Source organism: Notechis scutatus, chromosome 5, assembly GCF_049901735.1.
Source record: "Notechis scutatus isolate UNSWTSFEM ecotype Mainland chromosome 5, rNotScu1.2, whole genome shotgun sequence".
Classification (NCBI taxonomy): domain Eukaryota; kingdom Metazoa; phylum Chordata; class Lepidosauria; order Squamata; family Elapidae; genus Notechis; species Notechis scutatus.
The window spans coordinates 1,641,655-1,664,485 of NC_142013.1; the positions used below are offsets into that span (position 1 = coordinate 1,641,655).

Genomic DNA, 22,831 nt, shown 5'->3' on the forward strand with positions numbered 1-22,831 from the left:
TCGCAAAAGGGGGATTGCAGGAAGCTGCGACCGTCATAAATAGGAGTCAGCCGTGAAGCCTCTGAATTCTGATCACGTGACCATGGGGACGGTGCAAAAGTCGTTACATGTGAAAAACAGTCGTAAAGTCACTTTTTTTTTGGGGGTGATGTAACTTTGAACGGTTACGAAATGAACTGTTGTAAGTCGAGGACTACCTGTATTGATAGATTCAAATATATATATATATATTTATTGCAGATCCACCATTCTGCCTCTGGGCCCTTCCAGCCACGCGGAGCTGCTCCTAAAATTACAAGCACCGCTTGTAGCGTCGGTTCAACCCCGTTATTTGTAACCTGCTCAGATCCCGAGGCAGAGAACCGGATCGGCACCCCGGATCCGACTCCCGAACGAGAACAGACGAAGGGTCTTCGCTGTGAGCGAGATGTATGATCCCGGAGTCAGCGTGGGGGGAGTGTGGGGGCAGGTGGAAGGCTCCAGACTGTGGCCTCCATCCGGCTCTCGCAACGGACGGGAGTGAACTCCCGCTTCCCGGAACTCCGCCAGACGGACAAGCGATGTCTACAGGTGCAAAAAAAAATCTCGAAAAAAGCCACACAGCTTGCAAAGGGTTTACTTTGTCCCGGTGGCGTTCTTGGACCGTAAGAAATACTGATCAGCTCGCCCCTTTGGCCTCTCCGCTATCCGGATCTCCCGCTCAAACTGCCGCTGGAGTTGCACGGCCAGCCGCCGGTCGGCCTCCTCCTGTTCTAGTCTCTGCTCGGTCCCGCCCCGCTGCCGTCGCCTCTGCCGTCTCAGCGGGTCGGACGCCGGAGGGCCCTTGCGACAGCCCACCGACGGCCTCAGCCGCTTGACCGAGGGGTCCAGGTGCTTGGTTTTGCATGGCCGCTTCTGTCCGCGCCGCAGAGAGGGAGTCTCCTCGCCGAGTCCCCTCTCGAGACGGAGGCCGTTGGAGAGACGGCGCAGTCCGCTCTCGTCCCAGTATCTGCGCGGCTTCCGCTCGGCCGGATTCCCGAGCGTGCCGTTCTCCGAGGCCGCGTTCACTCGCACGACTTTCCGGGGTATCGCTTTGGCATCGAAGCGAAGGCACGACCCAGCCGGACGGGCGCCGATTTCACTTCAGGGAGCTCGGACACCCTGGAATGGGGGGGTTTCTCGGCGGGTCTCAGCGGGAGGACCCTGGGGGTCAGCTCCGTAGCCTCTGAGGCTCTCCGATCATTTACAGAACTGTCCAGCTTTGCTAGAGAGTGAGGAAGGAGAGGGTCCGCCAAGGAGACATCGCTGGAAATGTTCAGAGGACCGTTGATGGGGATGTTGAGGTTCGGGGCCGGGAAATCTTCGCCCGGCTCGGGAACCGAGGTGGTCAAGGTAGCCTTGGAGAGCGTCTTTTTGACCTGACGTTCCTGGAAGATCTGCTCCCACTTCTTCAGGATCCGAGGGCTGGCTTCGTAGGTGGTGGGCTTCTGCAGGCTCCTGGTCAGGTTCCTGGGGGTGGACTTGATGATGAGGGGGCTCAGCACACGCCCGTCCGGCAGCTGCTTGGGAGGCGTGCAGGGTGAACAGACGATGGGCTTGAAATGATTCAGCTCCTCGGAGATGCTGTCGTTGCTCTCGGGGCTGATCGAGCGCTCCTGCCTGGGCAGAACGGGGAACGAGGCCGGCGCCTGGTGGGAGGCCAGGCGCTTCTCGGCCGTCAGGTCCGGAGCAGAGAGGCAGCGGTTGTTTTGGGTGGAGGAAAGGACACCCACGAGGGAAACGGAGGCACCAGTGGAGGGGTTGGCCTGCAAGAGAAGACGTTATCGGTCAGGGATGGCGCCCCCAAAAATGGAAGTCTGTGGAGGTTCGGGGTCATCCAGGTCACGGTTGGCCCAAAAGTGATTTTTTTTTTCAAGAGGTGACTGGTCTTTCTTGTTTTTTCCTTTGAAGTTTGTTAGGAATAACAAGGTTACCTAACGTGGTTTGGGTAAAATAATATATATAGACTATGATAGTGAGTTTAAGTGTGTGTCACTTTAAACTGCAAAGCATGTAATTTTGGGTGCGGTTGTAAAACAGCCATAAGAGGGAGCAAGAGAACCTGATTGATTGCTGGCTTACTGGATTCCTTGCTGACAATGATGGATTGTTAACTGCGTGTTTCCCTGCTGTTGCTGAAAGAAGAAAAGAGGTTTGACTTCTTCATATCTCTACTGTGAAGAGATTGATTACTGGACTGATATTAGTAAGTTTAATGACCTCTTTTTCGACACTGGACTTTGCAACTGATTAATCCCCCGAGGGACTGAACTAAGTGAATGATATATGGACTGTTTGACTATGCTATAAATCTTACTGGAATAAACTATTTAACTAGCACTGTGTATCTGTTTTTACTGAGTGTAAACTACAACAACGTTTATCTCACATATTTGCCTGCCTGCCTGACTGCCGTGCAGGTTCTGCTAGGGTGTATATCCCTAACAAAGTTGTTTCACTTCTCCTCCAAGAAGCTTCTTCAGCTCTGACTGGATGGTGAGGAATGGAAGGATTGATATTCCTTGCAGACAGCTGGTCATTTGCATCCTGTTAGAGGGTCCTTGAGGCCACTTGGAGGTTTGTCTGTGGGTTCCCCGAGTATTGCAAATGGGCGTGGAGCCTTCTTGGCTGCAGGATGTTTTCTGCCCTGTGTCCCTTCACTGTTGGCTCCCCACCCATTTGCACCACTCAGGTGATCCTGAGGACACAGGTAAACCTCCAAGTGGCCTCAGCGACCCTCTAAAAAGGATGCAAATGACTGGTATGAATCCTTCCATTCCCCACCATCCGGTCAGAGCTGAAGAAGCTTCTTTGGAGGAGAAGTGAAATGTCTTCAAAGAAAAAACAAGGAAGTTCAGTCGCCTCTTGGGGGGGGGGAAATAAAAAAAGCACCTTTGGGAGACAAAATGGCACAAAAATTCAGAACAACGGAGGCGAGAGAGAAAGGGGAACCACAGTGTTGATTCATATTGCCTTTCCCAGAAAAATTTAATATTCAATTTAATAGTCGATTTATAGCGTCCCACAGTCCTGTGACTGCATTTTACATCGTTCCAGTTTTGGGGGCAAAAAATTTACTCCCCAGTTTTCGTTAAAAGCAAACCGATGGCGAATGGTCGGTTCGATTAATGACTTCGCCACCACTACAAAAAAGAGGTCCTAGAATCGGATCAGTCACATAGGACGAAGCCATTTTACAAGCATGACGACATACAACAGTGACGGACATGCTCCAGGAGGGTCATATGTTGAGGGCTTATAGGTACATGGCTAATCTCCTCTCCGATCCTTTTCTTAAGAGGAAAAGTCGAGACTTTTTTTTTTTTTAAAGACAGCCATTATTTTTTTCCCCCAGGGGTCACCAAGAATCCGGTACCTTTGTCCTAACAGGAGCCGATCTCTGCCTGCTCTTCGATCGATTCCCCAGAGTATCGTTGCAACTTTGACTCCTTTCGACTTTGGAACTGAAATTTCTGTGGAGATTTTGCAAAACAAAAACAAAAAAAAGGGAGGGAGGGAAAAAAAATAACCTTAGCCACTTGATTGAAGCCTGCAAACGTCATTCCTTCTCGCTATTATTAAAGCGCCAGCCTGTCCTTTCAGATACAGGCAGCCCTCGACTTACAACAATTCATTTAGTGACTTGTCATGCCCTTGTTGGAGTCTGACTCGGCTGGGCATTTAGAGGAAGACCTAGGCCCACCCCCCTCTCTTCATCCTAGGGCACACAGGGAGGAACAGAGAAGGGAGCAATGTGGCTTACGGGGAGAGGAAAGGGCCCTGATCCCCTTCATTAGTTGCAGCGGGAAGACTGTTTAAAAGGGCAAACTGCGCAGCATGGCAAAGTTGCTGGAAGCAAAGTGTGCATTATCTTTGTCGAGACTTATCTGGGTTTTGGCGTCCTCCCAACTGTGGTTTCTGCGTTATCTGGTGGAAGTCTGCAATTTATCATCCTGGCCTGCTGTGTTAATTACTTCAGTGAGGTTTGTGTTGGTTTTTCTTATTTCTAATTATCTTTACTTTGGGTTCGGACTGCATTTACTCCATTTGTAGACTGTTTTTGGAACAGTTAGATTTCCATCTGAGAATAACTGGACACTGGGGGGCCAAGTTGGAGGGTATTTAAAGGGTATTTATTCTACTTTTGTGACTTTGTTATTTTTGGGTCACACCCCGGGTCGTCACAGTGACCGCTCAAAGTTAGAAGAGCACAGGAAAAAGTGACTTATGGTCGTTTTCCACACATCGTTGCGGCATTCCCCGTGGTCACACAAATCAAAATTCAGACGCTCCGCAACCAACTTGTATTTATGATGGTCGCAGGATCCTGGGGTCACCTAATCCTCTTTTGCGACCTTCGGACCGGCAGAATCCACAGGGATGCCGGATTCACTTCACGACCATGTGACTCACTTAACAACTGCAGGGATTCACTTAACAAATGTGGTCCAGAATGTTCGTAAAAAAAAAAACGGGCCAAATTCACTTCACACCGAAATCTGGAGCTCGGTTGCGGTCGTAAGTCAACACCTGCCTCTGCAAATTTAGTCCAGGGGTCTCCAACCTTGGCAACTTTTAAGCCCTGTGCACTTCGGGATGGAGAAGATGATAACCAAAATATACAGTTTCCTTTGGAATTTTAAAATGGAAGAAACCGTTGCAGAAACGGTGACAGCCTGGGGAAAGAACTTTGGGTATAGGATCGAATTAGAATATTGGGGGGGAAATGTGGCTGGGAGGGGATTACAAATTAACAATGTTGGCAGCGTATAAAGAAAATATATATAAAAGGTTTTACTGTTGGCATCTACTCCCGGCTGTTGTGGTTTGCTGGCAGCCGGTGCAGATGGCAGTGGAATCGGACAGTGGGGAAAAAGGGGAACCAGTCCGGGAGTCTGGAGGGGACTCGGACGAGGGTCCTGCATCCAGTGCAGAGATGGGGCCAGGACCATCTGGGAGTGGGGTGCTGCCTCTGGAGTCTGGCAGCAGCAAGGCAGAGGAACAGCGGGAGCCTGTTCCCAGTACGCGTATGCACAGAGCTGCCAGAAGGCAAGAGCAGCTGAGACAAAAGGGGCAACTCAGGAGTAAGGCTTGGAGGTGACTGCCCCTCCCATAAGGGATAAAAGTCAGGCCAAGATGATGAAACCTTTGCAGGAAGCAAAGTCACTCGATCGGTTCAGAGTCATCGTTGAAGCTCTTTGTACTTCGGTTCCTGTCTTTTCTAGTTCATTTGATACTTGTTTTTGGCAGCAGTTCACAGAACTGAAAGGTGGGTGCTTATCTCGGGGGACTGTTTGAGATTAATTCTGACTGGGAATGAAAACAATTCCGAGCATTGCAATAAAATGGGGTTTTGTTTAAAAAAATAAGTTTGTGCATCATTACGGTTTACGAAGCCTGGCTCAGTTTGCAAAGATGTTCCCAACCAGAAGCCCAGAATGTTGGAAATATAAAAAACAGTCAAGGGACCTTTTTTCACATGTGGTGGACTTGCCCGGAAGCCAAGCGATATTGGATTAGAATTTTAAAAATGGCTAAGAGGAAATAACAAGCTAACAAATTGAATTTAGACCTGAACATTTCTTGCTAGGGATAATAAGAGGAGATTACAGCAAAAATATTATTATTATTATTATTATTATTATTATTATTATTATTATTATTATTATTATTATTATTATTATTATTATTATTATTATTATTATTACTATGTATTATTTTGCATATAATTACTGCAGCCAGAATCGTTTACGCACAAACCTGGAAACATGACAGTATAACCCTCTGAAGGGATAGTGATAAAAAAAGATCTTAGACTGCGCGGAGATGGACAGGCTTACACTGGAATTAAAAGATAGAGGTGAATCGGAATTCTATCTGGTCTGGGACACTTGGTAACAAAAGCAAAGATTAGTAATGTAATTACGATGTATATATGAGTGTTGTGGCTCGGAGGTTTGAGCCTGCTTTGTCAGAGGTCGAGGACTTGGACAATGAGGAAGAGGAGGATTTGGGCTGCTTTGCTAGAGGACACAGACTTGGACGGTGAGGAAGGGGAGGATTTGGCTCTGAGGTTTGAGCCTGCTTTGTTAGTGGATTTGGAGTTGCCTTCCTCCCCAGGACTTTCCTCTTCGGCCGGACCTTCCTCCCTGATTGTGCCTCAGGTGTCGGCAGATAATCAGGAGAGCGTATCAGAGCCTCTGACTGAGGATCAAGCCGAGGAATGCTGGCTTGATGCGAGACAACGGCACAGGCAAAAGTGTAAGTTGCAACGTAAAAGGAAAGGACGAATTAGAGACTGAGATGAGGGACTGACACGCCCCACAGAGAATAAAAGTGGGTGTGTTCGCTCTGAGAATTTGTTCGGGACAACGTGTTACTTAGTGAGAGAAGCTTCGAAAGATTCTCTGTGTGGCGACAGCTTGTGATTTATATTTCTGCTTTATTATCGGACTTGGCAGACAGCTTGTGTGAGACTGCCAAGAACTTCCCGGCTCAAGGAATTTAACCCTGTCATTACTGGACTTGTTTGCTTGTTTATATTCATTTGGAAATTTGGACTTCTCACCTCGTGGGCACAGGTGAGACATAACATATGAGTATCTGTGATACTGTAGCGTTGTAAAGAATGTCCATATATTTTAAACCGCTGAAAAATGTTCAATAAATATATGTGTGTGTGTGTGTGTGTAAAATAAAGATTTGTGGACTTCAACTCCCAATGCTGTTGGAGTTGGGAATTGCCAAGTTTGGAGACTCCTGGTTTAGTCAGTCGTTTTTCTGAAAAGCATCTTTTAAAAAATATATTTATTTATTAAACTTATAGGCCACCCTCCTTAGGGTCAAAGCGAGTTTTTCTATCATCTCTTATCGCTCAACCGGAACCGCCGGGGGGAACTCACCCAGCCAGCAAGGCGACCGAGTAGGCGCTGCCCTTGGAGACAAAAGCCGACCGATAGACGGGCCGGCACTGGAAGGGTTCCTCGTTTTCGGAATCCGACAGGCACTCGGGAAACTGGTGGTAAGTGAAGAAAAAATCAGGGTGTATGTATGGCAAGCACAGCACCCCCCAAGAGCGCCGTGGAAGCCGCTCCCCTCCCAGAAGAAGGAAATATTTTAGGAAATGTTAAAAAGGCGGGATATTCTAATTCTCTGGATGGTAAAAGAAGAAACGTGTTTTTAAAGGCAGGAAACAGCTCCCTGACCCCCCTGCAGATATTTGGTGCCCATGGAGCAGGACGGAGCCAGTCTATCTACCAGACTAAAGACCTCCAGCTCCAGGATGATGGGATTAAGACATGACTCTCCAGGATATAATAGGATTATCTAGCAGCAGAGCACCATCTCCTAAGGACATTGCATCACCCGGCAAACTTTAACCAAACTGAGCTCAGACAAACATGACCCCTACATGGCCCCATGGGAGTCTGACAACAGCCAATAGAAGACATGTTCTTGCACAGGAACAGGAAGCCCAAGAGAAGGTATAAAAGCCACCCACTCTCAACTTCATGGGGTCAGCTGCCCAGAATCACACGTGGTTCTGCTTCACCATTAAACCATCTTTCCAATCAGCCTCCCATGTTTCCAGTGTCATTTGATACTGGACCCACCTGTTCCTCCTCTCCCGCATCAGCCACCTCCAGATCTGGGGGCTGTTGACTCTCCATCTGAGGGCTGACGGATGGCCCAGGTTCTGCCTCCCTCCCTCTCTCTCTCTCTCTCTCTCTCCCCCTCCCTCCCTCTCTCTGCCAGTTCCATTCCTCCTCGGAGCTCCCGTCCTGAAGACCAGCCCATAGATTTCCACTGCTCTCCTCTCCTTTGCCTTGTGTGTCAGGCACTGGACCCATCTATTCCTCCTCTTCCGCATCAGCCACCTCCACACCTGAAGGCTGTTGACTCTCATCTGAGGACCGACGGACGGCCCAGGCTTCTCTCTCTCTCTCTCTCGTTTCATTCCCCTCGGAGCTAGAACTGGCCCATAGATTTCCACTGCTCTCCTCTCCTTTGCCTTCTGCGTCAGGCACCTCCAGACCTGAAGGCTGTTGACTCTCATCTGAGGACCGACGGACGGCCCAGGCTTCCTCTCTCTCTCTTTCTCGTTTCATTCCCCCTCGGAGCTCCTGTCCCTAGAACTGGCCCATAGATAGATTTCTCATCTGCCTTCTGTGCATCAGGCACTGGACCCAGCTTTTCCTCCTCTTCCGCGTCAGCCCCCTCCAGACCTGGGGGCTGTTGACTCTCCATCTGAGGGATGACGGATGGCCCAGGCTCCGCCTCTATGTCTCTCTCTCTCTGCCAGCTCCATTCCCTCTTTCCCCTCGGAGCTCCCATACCAAGGACCAGCCCATAGATTTCCACTGCTCTCCTCTCCTCTGCCTTCTGTGCATCAAGCACTGGACTGTTTGATCCTCTTCCGCCTCAGCCACCTCCAGACCTGGGGGCTGTTGACTCTCCATCTAAGGGCTGAGAGATGACCCAGGCTCCGCCTCCATCTCTCTCTCTTTCAGCCAGCTCCATCCCCTCTTTCCCCTCGGAGCTCCCAGGTTGCCCTGATGCTGACCCCGACTCCCACGCCTCCTCCTCCACTGATTTGGCTGGCCAACAGGCCGCAACACTTACACATTCGTGGCTCACTCTGGCCACCAGGGATTCCTCTTTCTTCTGGTCATCCGTCCTCTTCCTGTCCACTTCAGCGTCGTCCCCCGCCATCAGCTTGTGAATCAAATCCTCCGGCATCTTCTCTTCTTGCCATTTGTCATGTCTCAGCTAGGAAGCAAGGTTGATCTTGTGAAAGAAAGGAACAGCAGCAGCAGCAGCAAGTTCCTTCGGATGAGAATTTGTGTAGATCGTGTGTAAGCTGTAACCCCATTGAAATCCTGAGTCTCGAGCCAAACTTCTAAAACTTCAAAAGGATTTATTGGGAGTTAACATGCTGGCACTGCCTGGGCGTAGCCAACTCTTGAGACACATACATTGGTTGTTACCCTTGACCCTGGTTTCCCCCCCCCTGCACCCCCTGGGTGTATCGTAATCCATATTCTCCAATGGGACACCTCCATAGCCCAGAGTCATCTATCGTGCTCTCCAGTTAGAATTTTGCGTGGCAGAAACTTCGATCACCTAGTTACTATCTTTGAAAACATTTATGGAATGCAGTTTCAGTTTCCAAGCTGCTGCACTGCTCTTTCAAACCCCTTCCCCCCTCTCAGGCATGATATTCCCCTCTGAAAAAAAAATCGGGCCGCCAAGAGACCCCCACCGCGCGCCAAGAAATCGCTGCCCAGCTCCCTTTTCCTGCCGCTCAGCGGCCTCCGCTCGCACCGCCCGCACCGCCCGGCCTCCGCTCAGGTATCCGGCTGGGGCTGTCAGGAGTTGCTACGCCGGCACGGCTCATAGCAGCTCCAGTCCGCGTTGCCTTGGGAAGGGAAAGGCAAAACCAGGAGCCGCTGCTGCTGTTGCAAAGCGCTGCGCGGCTCTTCCTTTTTGCCTTTCCTTCCTGAGGCAACGGGACTGGAGCCACGCAGAGCCGCGCCAGCGGTAGCAACTCCTGACTCGGGGCCTCCGAGGGGAGGAAGGAGGAGAAGAAGGGAGGGAAAAGGGGGGCGATTCCCCAAAAAATCGGAATTCCGATTTTAATCGGAAGAATATCATGTCTGCTTTCTCTTGGCAACTCTTAAAAAGACCAGAGAAATATTTTATGAGTTGACATAAATGGGGAAACCTCTTTTCATGACTCGGTCTTTCAGTGCCATTGCAGCTTTGAGCGGCCACTAAGCCGACGGCTGTAAGTCAAGGGTTACCACTGAAATATACTGATTAAATAAAATGCACCTGGCCGAACGTACCTTTCGCAAGTGGCTTTTATGCTCCTCGTGAGTCTCTCCGTGTTTGGCCAAAGTGATGGGCGTTCTGAAGATAAAATCTATTTTTAAAAAAGAGGACAAATGTTGAGCATTTCCAGTCCATTCACACCAGCTGCCGAAAGACAACCCGCTCTACGACGAGGCAGTCCTTGACTTACAACCACAGTGGAGAGCGGAAACCTGCCTGTTTAAGCGGTGTGGTCATTTGGTGAGCTGTGACACGACTGTCGGTCAGATTTTACAACCCCTTTTTCAACCCCCCCCCCCCCAAATTCCTCAAGAGGTCTTCTAGTCCAGCCCCTTCCTGCTGAGGCAGGAAACCCTGTATCCTTTCGGACAAAGGGCTCTCCAGTCACTTCTTAAAACCCTCCGTGATGGAGCACCCACAACTTCCAGTGGCAAGCAGTTCCACTGGTTCATTGTTCTCATTGTCAGTAAATTCCTCCTTAATTCCAGTTGCTTCTCTCCTGGATGAGTTTCCGTCCGTTGCTTCTTGTTCTGCCTTCTTCAAGGGCTTTGGAAAATAAGTTGACCCCCCTCCTCTTTGGGGAAAACCCTGGGATACATACGAATACCAAGATACTGGAATTTGCACTCGCTCCTGTGGACCAAGGCCAGGTCAAATTTGAAGGGGGAGGACGTGGAGGATTCTTGCGAAGAGACAGAGACAAAGTCATCCCCCAAATACTATTTTTATATTATTATTATTATTATTATTATTATTATTATTATTATTATTATTATTATTATTATTATTGTTATTATTTGCACAGTCAGCCAGGTGTTTAGATTGGGTCTGGCATTTTTGTCTACCTATCGAGCCCTTCCCAAGGACCTGGAATAGGCAAATCTGGATGTTGGATGGTGTTGCAGATCTCGCCGCAGGATGGAAGCTGTTCCAAGCAAAGCTGCCTTCTGCAATTGACGGAGGGCAAACGTGTCAATGCCACTGGTGGTGTTCAAGGGGTGGCTCCAGTTGTTTTGGGACTGCACCCAAGGCGCCTATGACTATGGGTACTACTACCCTTGCTTGCCTCTGCCACGGTCGTTCTGTTTCTATTTGTAGGTTTTTGTGTATTTTGTGATCTTCTTCAGTTCTTCCTCTTCTCTTCTGCTGTCTCCAGGCACGGCCGCGGCCACTATCCAGACTTTTCGGTCTTTCTTATTGACAACTGTTAAGTCCGGGGTGTCATGTGGCAGGTGCCTGTGTTATTCCACCCCCCGTCGGAGTCTGAATCCGAGGAGGAAGACAAACAACTGACAAGGGAGCGGGAGTGTGGCTCCGTTGGCTGCGGAGGTAACTGGGGAAAGGCAAAGTCCGGCTGGGCAGAGCAGAGGAGAGGGAGAACAAGGGAGAGGGAAGACCCAGGCCCACACCCTCTGCATCCTAAGACACGCAGGGAGGAACAGAGAAGGGAGCAACGAGGGTTGCATGGCTTACGGGGGAGGAAAGGGCCCTGATTCCCTTCATTAGCCACACCTGAGAATGAGAGTTTAAAAGAGATGCAAGCTGAGTGCGGCAGCTGCTGGGAGCAAACGTTGACTTTATCTTGTGTTGACTTTGCTAATCTGCGTTCCTGGCATCCTCCCAACTGTGTTGAGTTATTGCCGTGCCTTCACATCTGGAATTCTTGCTCCTGCCCTGCCGGACTAATGACCTCATCTTGCCTTGTTTGGACTTTAAGTTACAGTTTTTGTTGACCGTGTTTTGGACTTGAATCTCTGCAGCCCAAGGCTGTTTCCTGGGAGAGTTTTTCTCTAGCCCAGAAGGTAACCAGGACATTGCGGGGTCAAAGTTGGAGCTAAGAAAGGGACCCCCACTGATTATCTGACTGTGTCCCAGAGCAATTATTATAATATACAAAAATGACAGTGCAGCAAACGAAATAACTATGCTGGGTTTCGTATCACAAATCACTAGTCGAACACTTCCCAAGCATCATGATGATGATAATAACAATAACAACCATAATAATAATAATTATTATTCATAAAAACAATGTCTACATAAACGGTATGTTGTCTGGGTACAGTTAATTTTGAGAAATGATGATAACAACAATTATAAGGAGACAGCCCACACACACACACACACACACACACACACCAGGATTGGGCATCTGCACACGCTCTGGAGCCAGCAGGAAAGAGAAATGATCCATGCTCAGATTTCGTTGCGAAAGGGGTGTGTTCCAAATGAGGACGAGGGTGCGTTTATCTTCAAGCAGAGGCACATGGACCCAGGCAGGTGTAAGTCGGGAATGTGGACCGAGTTCTCGGCTGACGGGCGGGAACCCCTGGCCTGCTTTGGGTCCCCAGCCGCACTTTAGAAAACCGGGGTTATTGTAAACCAAGGTTTCCATAAAATCCTGGCGGGATCCAGCAGAGGAGACCAGAGTCAAAACATCTCGAAAGCCTTTCAATGCTCAAAGCGTCACTTGCTCCAATAGGGACACTGATGGTGTTACCTTGGAGCACCAAGGGACCCCATAGTCCTCCTCCTCCTCTCCACTCACCCATTCCCTTCTAGCACTGATGATGTTGCCTAGTTGGGTCATGAGACGTCTGCAAGAAAACCCACCAAGCTCGGAGAGCACCAAGAACCACGTAGTTCTCCTCCTCCTCCTCCTCCTCTTTTGCAAACTTTCCTCCTTCTAGCACTGATGATGTTGCCTAGTTGGGTCATGAGACGTCTGCAAGAAAACCACCAAGCTCAGAGAGCACCAAGGACCCCACAGTCCTCCTCCTCCTCCTCCTCTCCACTCATCCATTCCCTTCTAGCACTGATGATGTTGCCTAGTTGGGTCATAAAACGTCTGCAAGAAAACTACCAAGCTCAGAGAGCACCAAGGAGCCCACAGTCCTCCTCCTCCTCCTCTCCACTCATCCATTCCCTTCTAGCACTGATGATGTTGCCTAGTTGGGTCATGAGACGTCTGCAAGAAAACCACCAAGCTCAGAGAGCACCAAGGACCCCACAGTCCTCCTCATCCTCCTCCCTTGCAAACCTTTCTCCCTTCTAGCACTGATGATGTTGTCTAGTTGGGTCACGAAACGTCTGCAAGAAAACTACCAAGCTCAAAGTGCACCAAGGCACCCCACAGTCCTCCTCTCCACTCACCCATTCCCTTCTAGCACTGATGATGTTGCCTAGTTGGGTCATAAAACGTCTGCAAGAAAACTACCAAGCTCAGAGAGCACCAAGGAGCCCACAGTCCTCCTCTCCACTCACCCATTCCCTTCTAGCACTGATGATGTTGCCTAGTTGGGTCATAAAACGTCTGCAAGAAAACTACCAAGCTCAGAGAGCACCAAGGAGCCCACAGTCCTCCTCATCCTCCTCCCTTGCAAACCTTTCTCCCTTCTAGCACTGATGATGTTGTCTAGTTGGGTCACGAAACGTCTGCAAGAAAACTACCAAGCTCAAAGTGCACCAAGGCACCCCACAGTCCTCCTCTCCACTCACCCATTCCCTTCTAGCACTGATGATGTTGCCTAGTTGGGTCATGAGACGTCTGCAAGAAAACCACCAAGCTCAGAGAGCACCAAGGAGCCCACAGTCCTCCTCATCCTCCTCCCTTGCAAACCTTTCTCCCTTCTAGCACTGATGATGTTGTCTAGTTGGGTCACGAAACGTCTGCAAGAAAACTACCAAGCTCAAAGTGCACCAAGGCACCCCACAGTCCTCCTCTCCACTCACCCATTCCCTTCTAGCACTGATGATGTTGCCTAGTTGGGTCATAAAACGTCTGCAAGAAAACTACCAAGCTCAGAGAGCACCAAGGAGCCCACAGTCCTCCTCCTCCTCCTCTCCACTCATCCATTCCCTTCTAGCACTGATGATGTTGCCTAGTTGGGTCATGAGACGTCTGCAAGAAAACCACCAAGCTCAGAGAGCACCAAGGACCCCACAGTCCTCCTCATCATCCTCCTCCCTTGCAAACCTTTCTCCCTTCTAGCACTGATGATGTTGTCTAGTTGGGTCACGAAACGTCTGCAAGAAAACTACCAAGCTCAAAGTGCACCAAGGCACCCCACAGTCCTCCTCTCCACTCACCCATTCCCTTCTAGCACTGATGATGTTGCCTAGTTGGGTCATAAAACGTCTGCAAGAAAACTACCAAGCTCAGAGAGCACCAAGGAGCCCACAGTCCTCCTCTCCACTCACCCATTCCTTCTAGCACTGATGATGTTGCCTAGTTGGGTCATAAAACGTCTGCAAGAAAACTACCAAGCTCAGAGAGCACCAAGGAGCCCACAGTCCTCCTCATCCTCCTCCCTTGCAAACCTTTCTCCCTTCTAGCACTGATGATGTTGTCTAGTTGGGTCACGAAACGTCTGCAAGAAAACTACCAAGCTCAAAGTGCACCAAGGCACCCCACAGTCCTCCTCTCCACTCACCCATTCCCTTCTAGCACTGATGATGTTGCCTAGTTGGGTCATGAGACGTCTGCAAGAAAACCACCAAGCTCAGAGAGCACCAAGGAGCCCACAGTCCTTCTCCTCCTCCTTCCTAGCACTGATGATGTTACCTAGTTTGGTAATGAAAAATCTGCAAGAAACAACCAACCTCAGAGAGCACCAAGGACCCTACAGTCCTCCTCTCTCCTCCTCCTCCTCCTCGTTTTCCCTAACCTCACTCCTTTTTAGCACTGATGATGTTCCCTAGTTGGGTCATAAAACGTCTGCAAGAAAACTACCAAGCTCAAAGTGCACCAAGGACCCCACAGTCCTCCTCCTCCTCCTCTCCACTCATCCATTCCCTTCTAGCACTGACGATGTTGCCTAGTTGGGTCACGAAACGTCTGCAAGGAAACCACCCAGCTCAGAGATCCCCAAGGAGCCAGTTTTCCACCCTGATCTCCCCGGATTCTCTTCTATAGATAACTGAGATTTATCCGTGCTTATTTCACCAGCGGGGTGGGGTGGACATGCTCTCTAACTCCCGGTGGGGGGGGGAAGCCCGCCGAGTCCCTCCCTCACCAATTTCCAAGCCACATTTTTTCTCCTTTTGAACACGCTTAGCTGCACTTATAGCCCCTAAAACATTACATCAGAATGTGTGTTGTGGTTGGGGTGGGGTTTGGGGTTGTTTTTATTTTTTGCATCTTTTAGATCTCTTCGGACGGATCGTTGAATCTGTTGTCATCTTAGTCTGGGACATTTGTTGTGCGGTTACTTAGGGCTGTGACCACCTATCTGGAAAGACCAATATTTTTTTTTTTTTCCCTTCTGCCGTCCTGTTTTCATTGCGGACGTTGCCCACCCGGCTCCTCCGAGGTGACTCATGCTTAGGAGTTATTTTTAAAAAGACGCCCAGAGGGAGAAATTTTCCCCATTCCTGCAGGTTGGAAATCTCGACCCAGGTAGAGTCGAACCATGCCAAGAAACACACACACACACGCGTGCTCTCGCTGGCGCTGCCTAAGCGCCCTGCCCTGCCCTCTCTCTCTGTCTCTCTTTTCTTTTTAGCTTGTTTCAAACCAAGGTTAGATTAAAACCTCTACGGCAAATTTATTTCGCAGTTTGCAAAACCTCCCCTGTGAGTCATCCTGGCTTCCCTGCTGTTTTCTGGACAGCAAGATTTTATTTATTTATTTATTTACTTACTCACTACAGCCCGGAGGATCCTGATAACCAAGTAAGCGAGATTTTTTTAAAAAATCAACCTGCTAAAGCTTCAAAATTACACAAAAACAACAAGCGTCCAGGATCGGAACACAAGGCCGGTAAGGAATGGGATGGCCTTAGCTTGGGAGTGGAGCGTTCAGCGTGAATATTAATAGCAAGAGCTACTTTGGGTCGGGGAATTAAGGCACCAGGTTAGAAAATGGGAGGCTGGGAGTTCTAGTTCCCACCTTAGGCAGGTAAGTCTGCTGGGTGATTTTGGGCCAATCACCGAAAGAGTGAGTTCTAGTCCCGCCTTAGGCATGAAAGCCAATTGGGTGACTTTGGGCCAATCACCAGGAGACGGGGAGTTCTAGTCCCACCTTAAGCATGAAAGCCAATTGGGTGGCTTTGGGCCAATCACCAGGAGACGGGGAGTTCTAGTCCAGCCTTAGGCATGAAAGCCAATTGGGTGACTTTGGGCCAATCACCAGGAGACTGGGAGTTCTAGTCCCACCTTAGGCATGAAAGCCAACTGGGTGACTTTGGGCCAATCACCAGGAGACTGGGAGTTCTAGTCCCGCCTTAGGCATGAAAGCCAATTGGGTGATTTTGGGCCAATCACCGAAAAGAGTGAGTTCTTGTCCTGCCTTAGGCATGAAAGCCAACTGGGTGACTTTGGGCCAATCACCAGGAGACGGGGGAGTTCTAGTCCGCCCTTAGGCATGAAAGCCAATTGGGTGATTTTGGGCCAATCACCAGGAGACGGGGAGTTCTAGTTCCGCCTTAGGCATGAAAGCCAACTGGGTGACTTTGGGCCAATCACCAGGAGACTGGGAGTTCTAGTCCCACCTTAGGCATGAAAGCCAACTGGGTGACTTTGGGCCAATCACCAGGAGACTGGGAGTTCTAGTTCCGCCTTAGGCATGAAAGCCAACTGGGTGACTTTGGGCCAATCACCAGGAGACTGGGAGTTCTAGTCCCACCTTAGGCATGAAAGCCAACTGGGTGACTTTGGGCCAATCACCAGGAGACGGTGAGTTCTAGTCCCGCCTTAGGCATGAAAGCCAACTGGGTGACTTTGGGCCAATCACCAGGAGACTGGGAGTTCTAGTCCCGCCTTAGGCATGAAAGCCAATTGGGTGATTTTGGGCCAATCACCGAAAGAGTGAGTTCTTGTCCTGCCTTAGGCATGAAAGCCAACTGGGTGACTTTGGGCCAATCACCAGGAGACGGGGAGTTCTAGTCCCGCCTTAGGCATGAAAGCCAATTGGGTGATTTTGGGCCAATCGCCAGGAGACGGAGAGTTCTAGTCCCGCCTTAGGCATGAAAGCCAATTGGGTGACTTTGGGCCAATCACCAGGAGACGGGAGTTCTAGTCCCGCCTTAGGCATGAAAGCCAATTGGGTGACTTTGGGCCAATCACCAGGAGACGGAGAGTTCTAGTCCTGCCTTAGGCATGAAAGCCAACTGGGTGACTTTGGGCCAATCACCAGGAGACTGGGAGTTCTAGTTCCGCCTTAGGCATGAAAGCCAACTGGGTGACTTTGGGCCAATCACCAGGAGACTGGGAGTTCTAGTCCCACCTTAGGCATGAAAGCCAACTGGGTGACTTTGGGCCAATCACCAGGAGACGGTGAGTTCTAGTCCCGCCTTAGGCATGAAAGCCAACTGGGTGACTTTGGGCCAATCACCAGGAGACTGGGAGTTCTAGTCCCGCCTTAGGCATGAAAGCCAATTGGGTGATTTTGGGCCAATCACCGAAAGAGTGAGTTCTTGTCCTGCCTTAGGCATGAAAGCCAACTGGGTGACTTTGGGCCAATCACCAGGAGACGGGGAGTTCTAGTCCCGCCTTAGGCATGAAAGCCAATTGGGTGACTTTGGGCCAATCACCAGGAGACGGGGAGTTCTAGTTCCGCCTTAGGCATGAAAGCCAATTGGGTGACTTTGGGCCAATCACCAGGAGACGGAGAGTTCTAGTCCCGCCTTAGGCATGAAAGCCAATTGGGTGACTTTGGGCCAATCACCAGGAGGACGGGGAGTTCTAGTCCCGCCTTAGGCATGAAAGCCAATTGGGTGACTTTGGGCCAATCACCAGGAGACGGAGAGTTCTAGTCCTGCCTTAGGCATGAAAGCCAATTGGGTGACTTTGGGCCAATCACCAGGAGACGGGGAGTTCTAGTCCCGCCTTAGGCATGAAAGCCAATTGGGTGACTTTGGGCCAATCACCAGGAGACGGGAGTTCTAGTCCCGCCTTAGGCATGAAAGCCAATTGGGTGACTTTGGGCCAATCACCAGGAGACGGGGAGTTCTAGTCCCGCCTTAGGCATGAAAGCCAATTGGGTGACTTTGGGCCAATCACCGGGAGACGGGGAGTTCTAGTCCCACCTTAGGCAGGAAAGCTTGCTGGGTGATTTGAGGCCGATCACTAGGAGACGGAGAGTTCTAGTCCCACCTTAGGCATGAAAGCCAATTGGGTGACTTTGGGCCAATCACCAGGAGACGGGGCGTTCTAGTCCCGCCTTAGGCATGAAAGCCAATTGGGTGACTTTGGGCCAATCACCAGGAGACGGGGAGTTCTAGTCCCGCCTTAGGCATGAAAGCCAATTGGGTGACTTTGGGCCAATCACCAGGAGACAGGAGTTCTAGTCCTGCCTTAGGCATGAAAGCCAATTGGGTGACTTTGGGCCAATCACCAGGAGACGGGGAGTTCTAGTCCTGCCTTAGGCATGAAAGCCAATTGGGTGACTTTGGGCCAATCACCAGGAGACGGAGAGTTCTAGTCCCACCTTAGGCACGGAAGCCAATTGGGTGACTTTGGGCCAATCACCAGGAGACGGGAGTTCTATTCCCGCCTTAGGCATGAAAGCCAACTGGGTGACTTTGGGCCAATCACCAGGAGACGGGAGTTCTAGTCCCGCCTTAGGCATGAAAGCCAACTGGGTGACTTTGGGCCAATCACCAGGAGACGGGGAGTTCTAGTCCCGCCTTAGGCATGAAAGCCAACTGGGTGACTTTTGGGCCAATCACCAGGAGACGGGGAGTTCTAGTCCCGCCTTAGGCATGAAAACCAACTCGGTGACTTTGGGCCAATCACCGGGAGACGGGGAGTTCTAGTCCCACCTTAGGCAGGAAAGCTTGCTGGGTGATTTGAGGCCGATCACCAGAAGACTGGGAGTTCTAGTGCTACCTTAGGTTCAAAAGCTGGCGGTATGACTTTTTTCCAACCCACCTCACAGGGTTGTTGTTGTGGCTAAAGTAGTAAGAGGAAGGGGTGTTGGATAAGTTTAACACCTTTATTTGTAACAGTAATCAAGACAAGATACAAATACACAAAACAACATCTCCCAAAACACAAACCAGGCGGCATGTGACTCTGAGCACAAACACGTGTGCAAATCAGCCAGCCTCATGCCTTGTCCTATGACCTTAGGCTGCTCCACATACTGCCCACTTGTGAATGCACACACTGGTGTGCAGAAGACTCTGATGGTGGAAGGACCAAGAAAGTCCTTTCAAGAAAGGCGGAGGAGAATCGGCTGCTACTAGTAGTAACGTTAGAAAAATGTGGTTCCTCCTATTCCCTTCATTCCAGGCCAGGGATCTCCTTGCTCTCCAGACCCAGACAGATCTGGAAAAGAGATTTCTGGTGCAACCAAGATCCATAATGGCTTCCTGTTTCTCTCTCTGGATCTGGGGAGGGGCTGGCAAGGGTCCCACCGCGATGATCTCAATGCTGTTGTCTCCAAACTTGGCGACTTTAAGACGTGTGGACTTCAATTCCCAGAATCCCCCAGCCAGCTAGGATCGAGAAACAGGAAGCAATTATGGCTGGGGGATTCTGGGAGTTGAAGTCCACACGTCTTAAAGTGGCCAAGTTTGGAGACCCCTGCATTACAACAACCAAAACACACCACACTTCACACTTCTGCTCTCTAAGCCAGTGTTTCTACAATTGTTAAGCTTTGTGGACTTCAACTCCCAGAATCCCCCAGCCATATCTGCTTCCTGTTTCTCTCTGGAGGTGGGGGAAGTGGGCCTTCCCATCGTAAGGGTCCCACCGAGATGATCTCAGCGTTGTTAGAGGAGCCAAAAACACACATTCCCTTCTTCTCATGTTCACTCTAACCCAGAAGTCTCCAACCTTGGCTACTTTAAGACGTGGGGACTTCACAACTCCCAGAATTCTCCAGCCAGAATTGCTTCCTGTTTCTCGATCATAGCTGGCTGGGGAATTCTGGGAGTTGAAGTCCACAAGTCTTAAAGTGGCCAAGTTTGGGGACCCCTGCTCTAATAAGGCCACTTCTGGACTTCAACTCCCAGAATCCCCCAGCCAGCATTACTTAAACACTGCTTCTGTATCAGTACAGGTAGTCCTCGACTTATAACAGTTCATTTAGTGACCGTTCGAAGTGACGGCACTGGACAAAGGGATTTATGACCGATTTTCACACTTAACGACCGCTAGGGAATCTCCAGTCACATGATCGAAATTCAGATGCTCGGCAACTGACTGGTATTTATGACGGTTGCAGTAAGTCAGTGGGGGAAGCCAGATTTACTTTAGTGACCGTGTTCCTAATTTATCAACTGCAGGGATTCAGTTAAACCACTCAGGAAAAGAAAGGTTGTAAAAAGGGGGCAAAACTCAACTTAGCGACAGAAATTTGGGGGCTCGGTTGTGGTCGTAAGTCGAGGACTGCCTGTGTTTCTCCCCCTCCCCTTGGAGATGGGTGGACTTCAACTCCCAGAATTCCTCAGCCGGCTCTGCTGGGGTCTTTGGATCAGCTCCGCCAGCTGGGGGGATTCTGGGAGTTGAAGTCCACCCATCTCCAAGCGGCCAAGGTAGGAGAATAGCTCCGGCTCTGGACACCCAACAAGCCAACCCCAAATCTCGGTCTGTTTATAAACTCCCATCCAGCCAACATTGGCAGATCTCTGCCTCTTGTCACGTGAACGCCTTTCAGGGCCAGCCAAGCGCGCATTCACACAACCACCGCTTGCCAGTGGCATCCCCACGACCCCTCCGACGGACACGCGGATGCCACCCAGTCAGCCTCTCCCCGCTTCCAATCGCAGGATGGACGCGGATGATGGGAAGGCCGGGAGGGGTGGGGCTGTGGGGCCGCCTTCACACGAGCCCCGCGGCCACGCCCCCGCTTCCAAGGCAGCCAATGGGCGCGCTTCCCGCTCATTTTTTTTTCTTTACCCCCCCCGCCGCCACGTCGACGCGCGTCCATTCACACGTTACGTCGTCCACGCACCTCGCGCAGGGCCCGGCTCTCCGCCGGGGGCCTCCCGTTGGCCCGAGCGCCGCGTCGGGGTCTCCGGGGCTCCGTCGTCGTCCGCGGGGGCGGCTTCGTCCCGACGCCGCCGGCCCCGGCCTCGTCGTAGCGGCAGAACCGACGAGCCCGCCGCCCGCCCGCCTGGCCCGAGCGCCGCCGCCGCCATCTTCTCCCGGCGGGAGGAGAGCGGGGGGAGGCGGAGCCAGCCACGCCTCCTGCTCCATATTCATGAGTGGCCCGGGCAGAGCGCGCCCCCAAGTCGGGCGGGTGGCCACGCCCCTTCCTGAATATTCATGAGCGCCGGGCTTCTTGCGCGCGACGTACGTTTTCACCCCCACCCACCCCCGCCTTGCCGAAAGGGTGGAGCCTAGTGTCCCCGAAGGCCGCGTGTCTGTAGCACGTGTGAATAGCGTTACGCCTCTATAACACGCATCTGCCACACATCTATATAATTACCTCTCTCACACACACATCCCAAGACATCCAGCATCAATTGTCAGTGCCAAAACAGAACTTACAATGGAGACTGCTGGCAGTGAGAAATGAAATTAAAGTTACCTCTGTAATCTAGACATGCTTTTATAATATTTTGAATTGTATATTTTTATCTCATGCATTAAATGTGATGTGAATGTGCCATACAATGTACATCTTCCTCATAAATACACACACACACCCTGCATAGTGCGTGGGCTCATAGGCCTGAGGTGCACAAGCCATTCTGTCCAGATGGTTTGCAGTCCAGATGTGGTAGCCCTTCCCCGCAAAACCAAGTGGCTAAGCTAGTGAAGCTAGGTGCCATCATGAAGTCTTGCTTAAGGACCAGCGGTTCCCTTCATGACCATTGCAAAAATGGTCGTCCATTTGTAGTTGTGTGACAAGGGTCTCCAAGCTTGGCAAGTTTCAGCCTTGTGGACTTCAACTCCCAGAATTCCTGAGCTAACATGACTGGAGGAGGAATTCTGGGAGTTGAAGTCCACAAGACTCAAAGCTGCTCAAGTTTGAAGACCCCTGTATTGTGTGTTATCTCACACAATTACTTAACAATATAGTTGTGTGATGCCTCACTCAGTGACTTAACCATTAATTTCCTGATCCCAAGTGTGGTCAAAATGAGGACTACCTGTAAATGGAGGGGGCCATGCAAGTCAGAGTTGAGCTCAAAAAGTTTTTGATTGTACCTATGATGTGACGATCTGACATTTCTAGGTAAGTCCTGACAAGTAAAGAATCCCAGCTGTATTTAAGAGTGCAGAGAAGAGCAGCTAAGAAGATGAGGGGACTGGAGGTTCAAACATACCAATGGAGTGCCATTTGTCAGAAATGGTGTAGGGTCTCCCGCTTGGGCGGGGGGCTGGACTAGATGACCTACAAGGTCCCTTCCAACTCTGATTATCTTTTATCTGAAGAACGGTTGCAGGAACTGGGCATAGCTAGTTTAACGAAAACAAGGACTGATGGCACGATAGCTGTGTTCCAATATCTTGGGCTTAGAACCATGATGGTGAACATGGCACGCAGAGCCATTTGTGCCGGCACGCGAGCCCTAGGCAAACTTACCTCACGGTGCATGTGCGCGCCTCCCGGCTGGTTTTCAGCCCGTTTGAGGCCTTTTCAGCCTCTCAGAGGCTCACGGGAAGCTTCTGCAGCCTTTGCAGGCCGAAAAATAGGCCCGTTTCATCACTTCTGGTATTTCCGGAAATACAGGAAGTGACAAAACGGGCCTATTTTTCAGCCCGCAAAGGCTGCAGAGACTTCCCTCGAGCCTCTGGCAGGCCGAAGAAGGCCACAAACGGGCCGAAAATCAGCCGGCAGGCGCAGTGCAGGTGTATGGGGGGTGGGAGGAGAGATCGTGCACGCATGTGCAGGGGGCGTGCGCACATTGCCTTCTGGATGCTGGTGCGCGCACAAGTGCGTGCACAAGTTTTGGCACAGATGCCCCAAAAGGCTAGCCACTATTAAGCTAGATGATCTCCAGGGTCCCTTCCAATTCAATTATTCTGAATTTTAAAATAAGATATATATATTTTTAAAAAAGAAGTGAATGAAGGGCTC

The 22,831-nt window shown here is 50.5% G+C and overlaps 1 protein-coding gene across 1 annotated transcript; it reads right to left on the reverse strand.

Moving 5' to 3' along the window:
* Positions 1 to 56: 56 nt before the first annotated feature.
* On the reverse strand, positions 57 to 20,959 carry RNF169 (ring finger protein 169). Its single transcript, XM_087965920.1, is given in 7 exon segments — positions 57 to 1,103; positions 1,106 to 1,784; positions 3,395 to 3,491; positions 6,921 to 7,033; positions 8,641 to 8,787; positions 9,867 to 9,943; positions 20,756 to 20,959. Coding segments are annotated over 7 exon segments (1,788 nt in total). The 5' UTR covers positions 20,943 to 20,959; the 3' UTR covers positions 57 to 615.
* Between the last annotated feature and the right edge of the window lie 1,872 nt (positions 20,960 to 22,831).